Consider the following 14,738-nt stretch of genomic DNA (forward strand, 5'->3'; position numbering starts at 1 on the left):
GGCCCCACTCGGTGGTGGCCCCACTCGGTGGTGGCCCCACTCGGTGGCCCTTCCTGTGTCTGATATGTCTCAGAATGGCAGTCCCCAGCCACAATAAGAACCACCGTATACAAAGTGATATCACCGATGGCCGGGTGCCCATCCCCGACGAAGCTGCCAACATTGATGCTCTTCCAAAACAATGTATTTGATGTGTGTTCACAAGAGTTACCGATCACTACTGGCAGCTAGGAGTCAGCTGGCACTCAACGTTTGGCTTTTTGGCGGCCTGGCTCTTACAACAAACCTTCAACTCTGCATCAATCCACTCCAGTCTCCGGTACAGCGCACCTCATCCCAACAGACACAATTAAATGATGGGACAGAACCTACTGAAAGTTTCTTTCACTGAATCTCACATAAAGGGTACATGAGTTAAAGAAAGAAAGGCTAAGTCTGTTTGAATAAAAATAAAAATAATAATACCGCTCCTGTGTGTGTCGGTTCAATACAAAGCTTTAATAATGCATTTAATAAGGCAAGTGACGCTAAAGCCATAAAACTGTTAGCTTAGCCTAGAATAAATAGAATTACTTTGTTCAGTCAAGCTAAAGGGACTGTTAGCTTAGCCTAGCGTTAAGAGCAGATATATTAAGGCAATTTTGTTTTGGGTTGGAAAAGTCAAAGTTATTGCAGGAAATGCTGTTTAACAAGAAATGGTACTAGTCTCACAAAACAACACTATGCTGCCTAGAGATGTGCCTGACTGTCCACTGGCTTAATTTGCTTACACTTGGTTGATGCCATTTATTTTGGAAATTGGCAATACTTGATCAATCCTTTGACCGATCAATCAACCTCTGGTTACCCATTTGCTAACACAGAGACCAAAGAGATCTGAGCAGAGCTAATAATGAGCAGCATAAGATGCATGGACAGTTTGTCTTAATTGGTAAATAAGTTAAATGTAATGTTTGTGAGTTGTAGCCAAGAGGTCCACTGTGAGTAGAGTAGTCCCTTTTAATTGGTGTTATTAAGCACCCAACTGTTGAAAAAGTGCAGTTACAATTTCAGTGGAAAGGTTAATTTAGATATTTGTCTCCAACATATTTTTTCAATCATTCAACCTTTATTTCTTCAGGTTAATCCCACTGAGCCTCGGGGACTCATTTACAAGAGACACCTGACATTTACCTAGAACAACAAAGCAGTAGTAGGTTTGTGGAAGACTCACACAGAATTATCCAATTGTTCATCATGACCTTTGCTGTGATAGAACTGAACTCTGTTGCATCCTTGATGGTTCACCGGACTGACTCAAGTCCACCAGTGCCCAATTTTACTGAACTGGAAATAATTAGGAAGCACGTATCTCTAAGGTCTTAGAATTGATTGCCCGTCTCAGGGTAAAAACCAAGCCAGGAGGGTGAGAGAACTGTCAATAGATCTGTGAGACAAGATGGTGTCTGGATTCAAATCTGGAAAACAGTCCAAGAAGATTTCAGAAGCATTTAAAAAGTTGGAAAGCAAAAAAAAGGGGTCACTATCTGAAGCGGCAGACGTTTGTAACCACTAAAGACTTCCTAGATCTCGTTTCCCAGTCAATCCAAGTAATTAAACGGCTTAGACGGTCAATTAGCCATCAACACAATGGACACTTCAAACGCAATTCAATGGAGACTGAAGAAAACCTGAGGCAGAAGTCCACCAATCAGGATGTTAGGATGTCGTCTACTTGAAGGGGTTGAGGGTTAGATCCCCAGTCCATGTAGTGTAATGAAGTGACTATGGCAAGACACTGTGTCCACACTGCCCACTGATATCCTCATGAGTGTACGACGAGTCTTCTTCTTCTTCTTTGGCTTCAGGGATCACCATAGTGATACTGTCCTCTGTGTCCTCTGTCCTCACTCCAACTACCTCCATGTCCTCTCTAACTGCATCCATGTCTCCTCTGGTCTTTTTCCTGGCAGCTGCATTTCTAACATCCTTCTACCAATATACCCACTGTCCCTCCTCTGGACATGTCCAAACCACTGTCCCTCCTCTGGACATGTCCAAACCACTGTCCCTCCTCTGGACATGTCCAAACCACTGCCCCTCCTCTGGACATGTCCAAACCACTGTCCCTCCTCTGGACATGTCCAAACCATCTCAGTGTGTCCTCTCTAACTTCATCTCCCAGTTGTTCAACCTGTGCTGTACCTCTGATGATCTCATTCCTGATCTTCTCCATCCTCGTCTCTCCCAAAGAGAACGAACATCTTCAGTGCCACGGTCTCAAACCATGCGCCACAGATGATCTCACCATGGTCTTGTTTGAGGCATTCTTTCTCAAATGTTTGCCAAAAAGAACTTTAAAGACTGTAAATAATCTTGAAGGGCTGTTGTCCTGCATCAAGGACATATACACAAGAAAATGATGGAAGGAAAGATAGATGCATAAAAATATATGAATGGAATGGCTAATTTTTCAAAAAGGTTGCAAACCAAAGGATATCATGAGGTATACCCAACCCAAAGTTTGACCAAAACCCATTGGAGCATCTCCAGAGACACCTAAAACAGCAGTATACTGATGTTCAGTCAAGTCTTTTAACTTGGGTCTAACCAAATTAGAAGTTCCTATAAGCACTGCACACTTACTTTAAGACATAAAGGGATTACTTCTGTGAAAGAATGTCTAAATGTGTTATTTTAATGCACAGAGATGAGCTTTTAAGGGTTTAAAATGCCTGAGAGGGTTTCAAGAATCCCTGCATATAAACTAGAACAATTAGAAAAGATGAGGACATTTGGAAAATGTCACCTGTAATGGGCGTTGCAGTATTTCTTGGCATAGTCTGTCCAGGTTCCAAACCTTTTGGGATAGAGGGCATCAATCTGCATGAAAAGCTGTGGAAAACACAAAGGTTGTAAATTGTGATAATAACTTCACGTCAAAGTAAAAGGTAATGTGAGAGCATATCAGCAAATAGGAGACAATTGTTTAAAACAGAAAAAAGTATGTAAAGTCTTCATGAGACAAATGTCCAACTGTCTTTTAAACAGTTAATTTTAGATCACTGGTCAAAGAACAATGGTAAACAGATGCAGACAGCAAAGTTTAAAGCTGAACACAAAGAAAATTCAACAAAATCAAAGTATCGTTAATTAGTAAATATCAGCAAGTTATCCAAACTAACTAAAAAAGACCTCCATAAATAAAAATATAAATTTCAAAGACCAATAAAACATCTGAGTTCTGTAACTGGACTTTAAACAAACCAATGTCTAGTGCTAACTTTATTTATTGCTAACATTAGATTAGCCTTCTATGACTCAGCAGTTTCTAATATATTGTCAAACATATCAAACAGGCACAACAAAACTTTATTTATTCATTTTTTTATGACTAAACTTTTTTTTTTACCTAATGTGTAGACTGTAATTGCGATCATTAGCTATTTCTGCTCTTGGGGACCTGAACTACCATCCTACTTTGATTAAAAAATAAATAAATTATCAATCATTTAAATGTTTTTTGTAACAATTACAGTAAAATAAATGTACCAAGAGGTTATTCTTCCTAAATGCAACTTAATTTATGGAAATGATCCAATGGGGCATTTCTATTTGCACCCTGAAGTCAGAATTTGAGAGTTTTGAGGTCAAGGAAACAACTAGAACATCCCCCAGTCAAAATTCCAGCTTGGAGAGTCAGACATTTGTCAACACCACCAACCCCAAAAACAAATATGGCCGACGTGCACACCATTCTGTAGATTATTTCACCTTGCAGGGAAGGTTAAGAGACGCTGGTCTGTCAGGGAGCTGTGTGGCTCGGTTCATTAGCTACTGTTTCCGGTGCACAGGATCAGTGAGGGAGGGGGGTCATCTCTTAGACCTGCTACCCTTTCACAAAGGGGTGCCCCAAGGCTCCATACTTGGTCCAACTCTTTTTGTAATTTATAATGACAATGTAACCATTGTTGTAAGCAACTATCATATTTGTATGCTGATTATACCATTTCACATTCATGACACTGCAAACATTCTTAATTCCGCCTTGTTCCGAGTGCAAAATAGTTTTAATAACAGCAAACACCCCTTCTCTGATCTGCATTTAAAACAAGTAAAAGTCTTCTTCGGGGAATCGTCTCATTGGATTTTTCATAATTTCAATTTGTAAGCAGTTACAGTTTCTCCAGATTTGGCTGGACTCTTTTCTCTCTCTTTCACTTTCGTTCGAAAATGCATTTGCTATTTTATTTTAATCCCCATACATTTGGTCTGTATGATTTGTTGTTTGGTTGTATTTTGTGTATATGTTATCTCTTTGCTGTTTTATGGTCTTGAGCCAGAAAAGGATAGAGTGCCTTTAGAAGTTCTCAATTTACCGGTCGATCTACGTTCCCACCCTCATCTATGATCATGAGCTTTGGGTTGTGACCGAAAGAACGAGATCTCAGATACAAGCGGCTGAAATGAGTTTTCTCCGCAGGGTGTCTGGGCTCTCCCTTAGAGACAGGGTGAGAAGCTCGATCATCCAGGAGGGACTCAGAGTAGAGCCGCTGCTTCTCCACGTCGAGAGGAGCCAGTTGAGGTGGCTCGGGCATCTGGTTAGGATGCCTCCTGGACGCCTCCCTGGTGAGGTGTTCCAGACACGTCCCACCGGGAGGAGACCCAGAGGAAGACCCAGGACACGCTGGAGGGACTATGTTTCTCAGCTGGCCTGGGAACACCTCAGGATTCTCCTGGAGGAGCTGGCCCAAGTGGCTGGGGAGAGGGAAGTCTGGGCCTCCATACTTAGGCTGCTACCCCCGCGACCTGACCCTGGATAAGTAGAAGAGAATGGATGGATCTTAGCCTGCTGCCTTTTAGCCAGGTCACCACTGAAAACGAGAATTTGTTCTCAACTGAGTTAAATAACAAAGTCAAATAAAAAAAATAAAAACATGAAAAGTGGTGGTATCTTAAGTAATAGTTCATTTTTACTTCCATTAAATCAGTTACACACTTAGTACTGTCAAATACGCGTTACCCCAGTGTTTACATTTATAAAACACAAAAAACGCAGTATCAATTCATATATTGCTGTTGGTTAACTGGATAAGCTACTATCTTGTTGGACTGAGACTGTTAGCAACAATTAAGGAACGTCATCCGCATGACATATTCCAAAATATCTCATAACATTTGTGAGGGTTAAAACCAACAAAGTCCATGCTCAATAATCCAGGTATACAATCCAACAATTTTCAGTCCGGTCATCTGGATAGTTTCTTTTATTGTGCTGAAACGTTTCACCTTCCATCCAGATGGCTTCATATTTTACATGACGTGTAGTTTAGCCTTACTCCTCAGTGAACAGCATACATGTATATAACGTATATAACACAGTACACGTTTGATCAAATGAACAAATTCACTGCTCAAAATACAAAATGAGTGAAGTTCTGTTTTTAGTTTCCACTTATTAGCGCTCACAATTAACCACAAAGTAACGTGTGTTCAGTTAATTCAAGGTCCTGCTGTCCTTGGCCTAGTTTACTGCTCCTGTGGTTATTTGTGTCAACACAACTTAACCAGGTCAAACCACAGCACGGTGCACAAACCAGGCTACACAAAAACAACCAGTGCTTTACCACAAATCAACTTGGAAGAAGACAAACTTGAGTTTTTTATTGCAACTTTTGAGCACCGAGGGTTTCGACGGAGTCCTCAGAAAGAGGTTTGGCCCGAGCCAATACTCAACGTCTTGCTGATTTTCAGCATTTGTCGCCGTTTTCCTGAAATAATGACTGGTAATGTTCAGCAAGGTATAAGCAGCCCCGGTTGAAGAGCGCCGTTCTATATTCAGCGCTTGTTCAACAGCAGCTTCACATTTTCTCAAAGTTGATATAACGGGGTGGGAGGAACGAGGGCACCTCGTGAACGGTGCAGCGCTGCGCGAGCGCCGTGGTGAGTAATGATGGCAGCCAGGAGACTGGCACGGAGGCAGGGGACAGGGCTCATCGGGTTTGGCTGCGGATGACAAAATGTTCTGCTCCGTTTTACATTCTAGTGGCGGAGAGCGAGGCGGCGTCTAGAAACTGGGCAGAGACGGCGTGGCGTTCGTCATACGCCCGTATGCCAAGTGTCTAACGCACACACGTAGCCTCCGTGACACACCTTCTGGAGGTTTCTAACAAGAACTACCTTCACGTCACTTTGACGTTAATCACCTTCCTGGATTTTGTCCGTTAACGATCATGATCCAGGCAGTGATTGTGTTTCGTGTCTTGTGCCGCAGAGTCAACAGGAAAGCTACGACGTGAGCTGCTCATCGTGCAACAACAGGGACCAGCCTAAAGCAGGGGTCCGCGACATTTCAGATTAAAAATAAATACCGTACTTGCTGCCGTATAAGTCGCATTAGGCCAAATATGTCTAATAAGGTGGACAAAAAACATAAATAAGTCGCATCTATTACGCGTCACCGTGGACAACACAAAAACGTGGGCCGGTGTTGTGCCAAAAATCGATTAGCTGCCAAATGGCGGCCGCGAGCACGGAGGACTTTAACAAGAATTTAACAAGATTAACACTTAAGAACAATTATTTGTTTGCTCCACATTATAGTAAAGGTGTGTCTCGGTTGAACCTTTACTTAATAAATGCACTTTAATGGTCAAATCAGCTTCACTTCACCTGAGCGGCGCAGTGAAATGAAGCTGATTTGATGTTTGCTCCAGGAGTTCCAGAGCGAGATGAAGGTGCTTGTATGGCAAGCCAAGTGTCTCATTAATAACCACTTTTACCTATTAATGAGACACTTGGCTTGCCATATCAGTCGAGGGCCCTCTAGTGGCTGAAAATGGTAGTGTTCAATATTTTCCATCAGCTCTCAGCCAAAAACTGGTTATAAATATGTGGGGAAAAAATGTATTAGTCGCTTCCGTGTATAAGTTGCAGGACTTGCAAATTTATGCAAATAGGTGCAACTTATACGGAGAAAAACATGGTAAACAAAGACATTTCTGCCCCTTCGCGCAATAAATAAAATGTGTCCAGAGCCATAAAACCTGCTTCAGCTGTGATTATCAACTGGTGGCCACTTCAACGTTGTTGGAGGGGGGCTTTCACATCCCCCCACCCCCTCAAAAAATAATAATAATAATAATTTTAACATTTATTGATATTTTTACATTTTAGGACAAATGAAAACACCATATGTATGTAAAGAAGGAAATAAATATTACAATTTATACAAATTTTGATCATAATTAAAACATTGAATGTGAGTACGGCAGCCACCTATTATTATCCACCTGACAAGGGTTTCTTAACTTTATATCTTTACTCTTCCATCAACTTTAATCCAGCCAGAACTGCAACGTGTACCGCCACAAGTCTTGTTTCAAAACAAGCGGCACGGCACCGGGATGTGGGCCATTACTTTTATCGGTGTTTTGAGTTACCGGGCGACATTTGTGCAAAAACATCGGGACTCTGACAAAAATTTGATCTGCACTTTTACACTCCAGCCTACAGGTGGCGATGATGCATTTGTTTTACAAATGTATTTCAAAGAAATACATTTTTGAGTGTTGCATTTTATTTTTATTTGTTGAAGGCCGAGTGATAAATTGTCATACAGTATTTATTTTTCATCCTCCGTTGGTTGAATTTCCAGTATTCTTTGTTAGTCCTGTTTTGGCACCACCTTTTGAACGGGAGTTGGTGCCAAAAACGTCCACGCGTCGGTATTTTGTTAAATTTGCCTCATGTTCCTCGTGAACTAAAGTATCTTTCAATATTCTGAGTGAAATCTTAAAATTACAAAGTCTTAAAACAAAAACTGAAGCAGAACCAAACTAGAGCTTTAGAAAAAACTCAGTCTAGCCAAAATAAAAATACTGCAATTTTACTTTCACTTAAATCTCAAAATCAATGTTTTTCTATTGCATAATAAAAATCCTTCAACTGTACACAGTTTATGAAAAACCACAACTAAATATAAATAATAAAAAATAGAAAGCAAAAGATAACAGTGACTCCGCTCTTTCAGTTTAGTTAAAACTGACTTTAGCTGGACTAGCCTAATCTGATTTAAGCTAGCCTAACCAAAAATAATTTCATTTTCTGTAATAAAAATTGTGCTTTAAAATTTTACAATGTTTCTGATTTTTTTTAATTTTTTTATGGCATGAGTAAAACAATAATAGTTTTAAATCTCAAAGAGGAGAAAACATGTTAACAGTTAAGCTGACTTTGCTAAATCAGGGGTTCCCAACCATGGACCTTGAGGAACACCATCCTGCATACTTTAGTTGTTTCTCTGCTCCAACACACCTGATTCAGTGATTTAATTACTTCCTGAAGTTCTGCAGGAGCCCGTTAATCACCCGTTCATTCAAATCTGGTGTGTTGGAGCGGAGAAGCAACTAAACCATACAGGATGGTGTTCCTCAAGGACCAGAGTTGGGAACCACTTAGCTTTGCTAGCAAAGTAGCCTCAGTTTCTTTAAAAGTGGAGTTTAAAATGGATTAATGGTATATGTAGAACTGCAAATTGTCAGTTAATTGTTTAATTAGTTCAAAACCTAAACAAGAACGTCATTTTTTTTAAGGAACTTGGGTTTTCACGTGTTTATGTCTTAACTTGAGTTAGCTTCAGCAGCACGATGGCACAATTTAAAATTTATCCAAAAATAATGTTTCACGAAAATTGTAAATCCCAATTATGGAAGATATTCTAGACAACAATATAAGTGAGTGTTTATTTTTAATTCAAGGAGGGAAAAACAGTTAAGCTACCTATGATAAAGGTTACCCTTGCTAGCAGAGTAGATAAGAGTTTAAAATGGATTAAAGGGGATTATTAAATTGCAAACTGAAAGTAAATTGATCAAGCAGTGTAAGTTAAATCATTTAATTAATGTCAAAACTAAGAAGTGGCGATTATTTAAGATTTTTATTCGTCTTGGCCTGAACGTAGGACGTTAGCAGCACGACGAGAATAAAAACGAAAGTGGAAAAGCTGCTTCCACGCTCGGTGTTTGGGTAAAGGGGCTTACAGTAGCTGTTGTTACTGCACTGTGTCTTCACATTGGACCTGCAACAAGATTTCCAATTCACAAAGTCTGCCCCCCCCCCACACACACACCAATGATGAAATACGGCTGTATTCTACAATACACCTGCAATCTAACATATGTAACAATGGTATAATAAATCATTACGCTGGGGGGGGGGGCTGCCTCAGCCGCTCTCCGTGCACAGTTGTCCTGTGAATAGCCCCTTCTTATTGTTTCTAAATTCAATAGTGGACCCCCCCCACACTCCCCTTCTCATGCTTCCTTTATTACTTGTCTCGTTTATTGCGGCGGCGGCGTGTTTGTTCATATCGGGCTTTGTAGATGAAGTTTTTGCAACAAAGGTTATTGAAATCAGACCCCGGGATCCAGAAGGATGAGTGACGCCGCAGCGTTCTTCGGCTTTTTGAATGTTACAGCAGAGCGCACCGCGCTTTGGAGCAAGACACCGTGGCGCTCCACCTGCACGGGAACACCTGCACGGGAACACCTTCCGGAGGAAGCGCACTACTTTTCTTAAGGATCTCTTCTTGAAGAGTTCAGTTCTTTGTTTTGCCCTCCTCGGCTCCGTGTTTAATCTTTCATTAAATACGTAAAGATGCTTTTTTAAGGAGTTTGGATTTCTGCAAGGTCCATTTAATCGTTTGGGGAAAACAAAAACAACCCGCTCCATTTACTCCGTCCCCCACAAGGCGTCATTAACTTTTCATTTCACTGGATTTGATTACCTCCTCAGGTCGACCCAGAGCTGGGGTGCCGGTGAGCAGGAGGGCCCTCTTTGCGCTCTGAACGAGGGGAACGAGAATCTTGGTCCGCGCCGCGTTCCTCGATTTGAGGTAGTGCGACTCGTCCACCACCACCACGGAGAACTGTTGCCTGCTAAGAGCCTCCACCAGGAGGCGTGCGTCTGTGGTGAGAAGGCCGTACCCCAGGATGGTCACCTGACTGCTGCCGATCCTCCTGCGGAACATACGAACAACCGTTCAGCTCATTCTCAGTCGTGACGATCAACAAACACGTCTCGCAAAAGTTACAAAGGAAAAGTTGCCATGAGTTGCAAGGGATGTGTTTGGGATTACTCTCAGCTACTACCCCAAATTTAGGTCAACATCTGTAAAACTGCTTGAACTGATTTATTACCGTACACATGTTAGGAGGGGGGGGGGGGGGGTCATAAAATGTCCAAAAATAACAGGAACATAGGAACATAGGCGACGTTTGTCAAACCGAGTCAGTAACTTGAATTTATCAAGTTAAAATAGAAAAAATGCACAAATCTGCTGATTTTTCTATTGTAGAAGCTGAAAAGTAAATTATTTTACCTAAAAGTCCTCAGTAACCTTGAAGGTGCTTCTTCTTAGAGACATTTAAAACCTCGTAGGAAAAGTCCATTTCATTTATGCACATTTGGTAGTTCCCAGTAAACTTTAAACTTGGTCAACTTAGTTTAAAACTAGAGAAATGGCATTTCCTGTGAACGCTTATTGCAGAAGAACTTGCTAAAACAACAGCTGCAATTAGCTAAAAACAAGCTGAAGTGCAGCTGAAATGGAAGACCAAGTCTAAAAAAGCAGAAAGAACAGATAGCTTCATTTGGTTTAAACAAGCAGAAATTAGCACAAATGTGTTTTTAAATTAGCTAGAAAAAAGCTGAAACGAGCAATTAAACAGCTAAAAAAGTAGCTGAAAATACAGAAAGAAGCTTAAACCAACAGAAGGAAGTGGAGAGAGCACATTTTTTGCTGAATTAGGCTGAAAAAAGTTTAAATGTTTGCAAAAAATGTGGAATTAGCTGAAAAAGCTAAAATTAGCATAAAACAGCTACATAGTAGCTGAAATAAGAAACTATAAGAAATAAGCTGAAAAGAGCAAAAAGAAGTTAGAAGAAGCAGAAAAATGTTCTAGTTGGTGGAAAGAATGTAAAAGGAGCAAAAAAAACAGCTGAAAGTAGCTAAAATGAGCTGAAAAATGTTTAAATTAGAAGAAGAAAGCTGAAAGAAGCTGAAAGAAGCTGAAGCAGAACAAAATGACATAGGAGGACAGTTGACAGTTGTTGACAAGGTGGCATGGTGGTGGTGGTGGTGGTGGTGGTGGGGGGGGGGGGGTCGTCGGTAGGCCTGTCACCAGAACAGATGTTGCTGGGCTATAAATTGTCTCAGAAATTATTGCGATAAACGATAATATTGTTTGAAATATGACAATAATTAATAATTATTGTCATATTTAAGAAGAAACGTTCTTGACCACTGGATGGCAGTATAAGACTGAACTGACTGATGGATAGTGAGGGAGCGAGCATCATCTCTTTATGGGAGGGAGGCTCCTTGACGTGACATGGGCTGCCTCTTGTTCCTGTTTATCGGTTCTCAAAATGTCGGACGCTCGTGTGGTTTGAGCTCTTTAGCATTTTTCACACAAAGCTTTTAATTAATAAAAATCAGTAAACAAGTTCTCAGCTACTTTCTGCAGAGAAAAACAACTTTTTACAAGAAGGCACGAGTTTGAACCGTGAATTCTGGAGCTTCGACAAGACGGAGGTTTTCTCCGCGAGGTCGGCCTGTTAGCTTAGCTCGTAGCTTAGCTCGTAGCTTAGCTGCTTTTAATCGTACAAAAACGCGATTTTGGACGATTACAACAGATTTTAAAGAGAAAAGAGAAGGGGAGGGGTCAGTGAAGAACCGGAGTTGAACTTTTTGTCCTCCAGTGTCTTCAGTAGAAAGAGAGACACGAAGAAACGATGAAGCTGATAAATGAAAATGAGGTTGATCATTTTCATTTATCATGCGATTAATGGATTTATTGTTTATTGATCGTATTCGGGACGCTCGGTTCTGTTGACGGAGCGGGGCGCCCTTCTTATCTAGTGGTAAGGGAACCACTGAGGCAGTACTTAGTTCATTATTTTTAAAAGTTTCAAGATTAAACGCATCATAATTTTAAAGAATCATATTTATTTTCTTGTCCATGTCCCAAATAACTCGCTTTAGCAGCATGACGGTGCGATCTAATCAGAATCGGCTTTATCGTCAATGAACACAACAAAATTACATTTCAGTACAGCCCGTCGGAGTAAACGTAGACAGACATGGGGAGACGGAGGTGACTGAGGTCGCGGCCTTCGGGAGGCGCTGCCCTTTTCATTTAGATAATGAAAAGAGAAACACGGGGGGGGGGCACACAGTGTGAGAGTTGCAAAACAAGATCTCTGCACAGAAACGGCAACATCCTGATGACATCATAACACATGTACGCACGAGGAGGCCGATGAAGGCGGCGAGTTGTCCGCGCACACTTCCATAGTCCTGATAAGAGATGGTGCAGTGCACGTCGCCCGAAATCAATCCAACAATGATTGCTGTGTTTAACAAAAATTGCAAACGGCAATCATGGAATAATTTCTAGACAACAATACTACTTCAGGAGTTTTAAAAATAAACTAATGTATTTGCAGTTTTTGTGCAATTTTTGGCCTTTTGTATGAATATCATCAACTTGATAGTTGTCATTAAACTTATTGGCCATTATAAAAACTTATTGTGGCCAAAAAGTCGTGGTTAACGCTGAGAACCGTGTTAGGAGTTACAACTAACTGAACACAGAGTGGTTATTTTCCAAAGCTTCAGTACACGCCGGCACCGACGTGCACAAACACACAGGCGACGTTCGTGAAACTCAACGAGGTTCTGAGAGAAATCAAAAGCCGTTCCCAGCATCCGTCAGGCGTTGGTTCTTAGGCGCCGTCACATCACGTCGCTGGGAACGCTGGAAGAAAGTGCCACAAACGTTTCGTAAAAGAACGAGCGAGTCTAAATGCTTCTTTTTTTTTTGTGTCATCAACACATTCAGTCCAAGGACACGTTTTTCCCTGAAGGCGTTCACAACCTCTTTACACCTCATCTGTGATGTGAGGTGGGGAGTCGCCCCCACCCCCTCCACAGCTTCAAGCCACAAAAATAGAAACATTCAAAACTAGTATGAAAAAAGAAGAAGGGGGAAGTTGAGCTCGTAATAAAACGAGCCGGGGTGGTTTTATGCTTACACGCCACATTTGTCCACAATGCAGAAATGCGCTCCAACCTGAATAAACAGCTGGGGAAATGAGGCACATTTCCCAAGGACAGCATTTTTCTCCCCCCTCGCCCTCCCTGAAAACTTTCAGCTCTTGTTCAATATTGCAAACGTTGCCTTGACATGATTTGTCTGTCAGCGCTGTCAAGCGTCGGCCCCTGCCGGCTCTTGACATGGAGGGACACTCCGAGATTAATTCATGGGCCCCGCCTCCGCTGTCCATCACGCTGCCTCGGCCCTACACCGTGTGGCCGAGTGCGCATCGTGGGGTTTATTACATCACTTTAGCGTAAATTATTACCACTGGCACAAGTAGGAGCAGCCAATATCAGAGTCCGCTTCACTTATCGTTACTGCGCCTGCTTCCCCTTAAGCTCCAATAATGGCTGCAACCCTCCATAATGATCATTACTGTGCTGAAATGTGGAACGTATGAGCACTTCGGAAATGATCTGCAATGGGTGCAAAGGGCTGGAAGTGAGGCTCAAATAGGGGAGGTTAGGTGTCTGGGTTTGATTCCCAAGCAAGGGAAGAATGGTGTAGCTTCTGCATTACTGTGCACTCTGTGTCAGACAGTGGGGGTGAAAAGGGAGCACTCTGTTTACCGGTTGGTAAACATTACAAACCTTACCAATGGTCACAAACTCTGCATAGAAACAGAAAGAATGAGCAGAAGCAAGCGGTCAAAATGAGTTTTCTCCGCAGGGTGGCAAACAGCGGTGGCTAACCACCCAGACATCGTTGTGGTCGACGACCTACAGAAGAAGGCAGCGGTGATAGATGTAGCAATCCCAAGTGACTGCAACAGCAGGAAGAAGGACCAGCCGGAGAAATACCAATGGTTGACAGAGGAAGTACAGAAGTTGTGGAGAGTCCTGGTGGTCACTGGAGCACTTTGACCCCCAGACTGGAAGAGTGGCTCCAACAGATCCCAGGAACAAACTCAGAGATCTATGTCCAGAAGAGCACAGTCCTAGGAACAGCTAAGATACTGAGAAGAACCTTCAAACTCCCAGGCCTCTGGTAGAGGACCCAAGTCTGAGGTGAAGTGGAACAATTGCAAGATTTTTAAATGCATGTGTTTAATTCTTGTGAAGGATTCAAACCAGCCACTAGGGAACACAAGCCAGTGTATATCTTATACATGTGTGTGAATGAGAGGGAGGCCGGTGGAACAGTGAGACTATAAGCAGCAGGAGACCTCGAGGACTTGGGGTCCACTGTCCAGGAACATGGGGAGTGTGGTAAAGAGGTGAAGAAGAGAGTCCAGGCAGGATGGAGTGATGGAGAAAAGTTTCACGAGTGATTTGAGACAAAAGGGTGTCAGCAAAGGTCAAAGGAAAAGTTTACAAGACAGTGGTGAGACCAGCTATGTTGTATGGTCTGGAGACAGAGACATGGACAAAAACACAGGAGACAGAACTGGAAGTGTCAGAAATGAAGATGTTGAGGTTCTCCTTAGGAGAGACAAGGATGGAGAAGATCAGGAATGAGATCATCAGAGGTACAGCACAGGTTGAACAACTGGGAGGTAAAGTTAGAGAGGACACACTGAGATGGTTTGGACATGTCCAGAGGAGGGACGGTGGTTTGGACATGTCCAGAGGAGGGACAGTGGTTTGGACATGTCCA

General features: G+C 42.0%; 1 protein-coding gene across 1 annotated transcript in view; it reads right to left on the minus strand.

Moving 5' to 3' along the window:
• zranb3 (zinc finger, RAN-binding domain containing 3) overlaps positions 1–14,738 on the minus strand; it is a 116,967-nt gene that overhangs the window by 85,870 nt on the left and 16,359 nt on the right. The window contains exons 5-6 of the mRNA XM_037696713.1: positions 9,767–9,998; positions 2,789–2,874 (exon numbers count right to left, since the gene is read on the minus strand). Of these exons, the coding sequence (XP_037552641.1) occupies positions 2,789–2,874; positions 9,767–9,998 (318 nt within the window). The remainder of the gene's footprint in view (positions 1–2,788; positions 2,875–9,766; positions 9,999–14,738) is intronic.

The sequence above is a fragment of the Nematolebias whitei genome, chromosome 23, assembly GCF_014905685.2.
Source record: "Nematolebias whitei isolate Nwh7 chromosome 23, NemWhi1, whole genome shotgun sequence".
Lineage (NCBI taxonomy): Eukaryota > Metazoa > Chordata > Actinopteri > Cyprinodontiformes > Rivulidae > Nematolebias > Nematolebias whitei.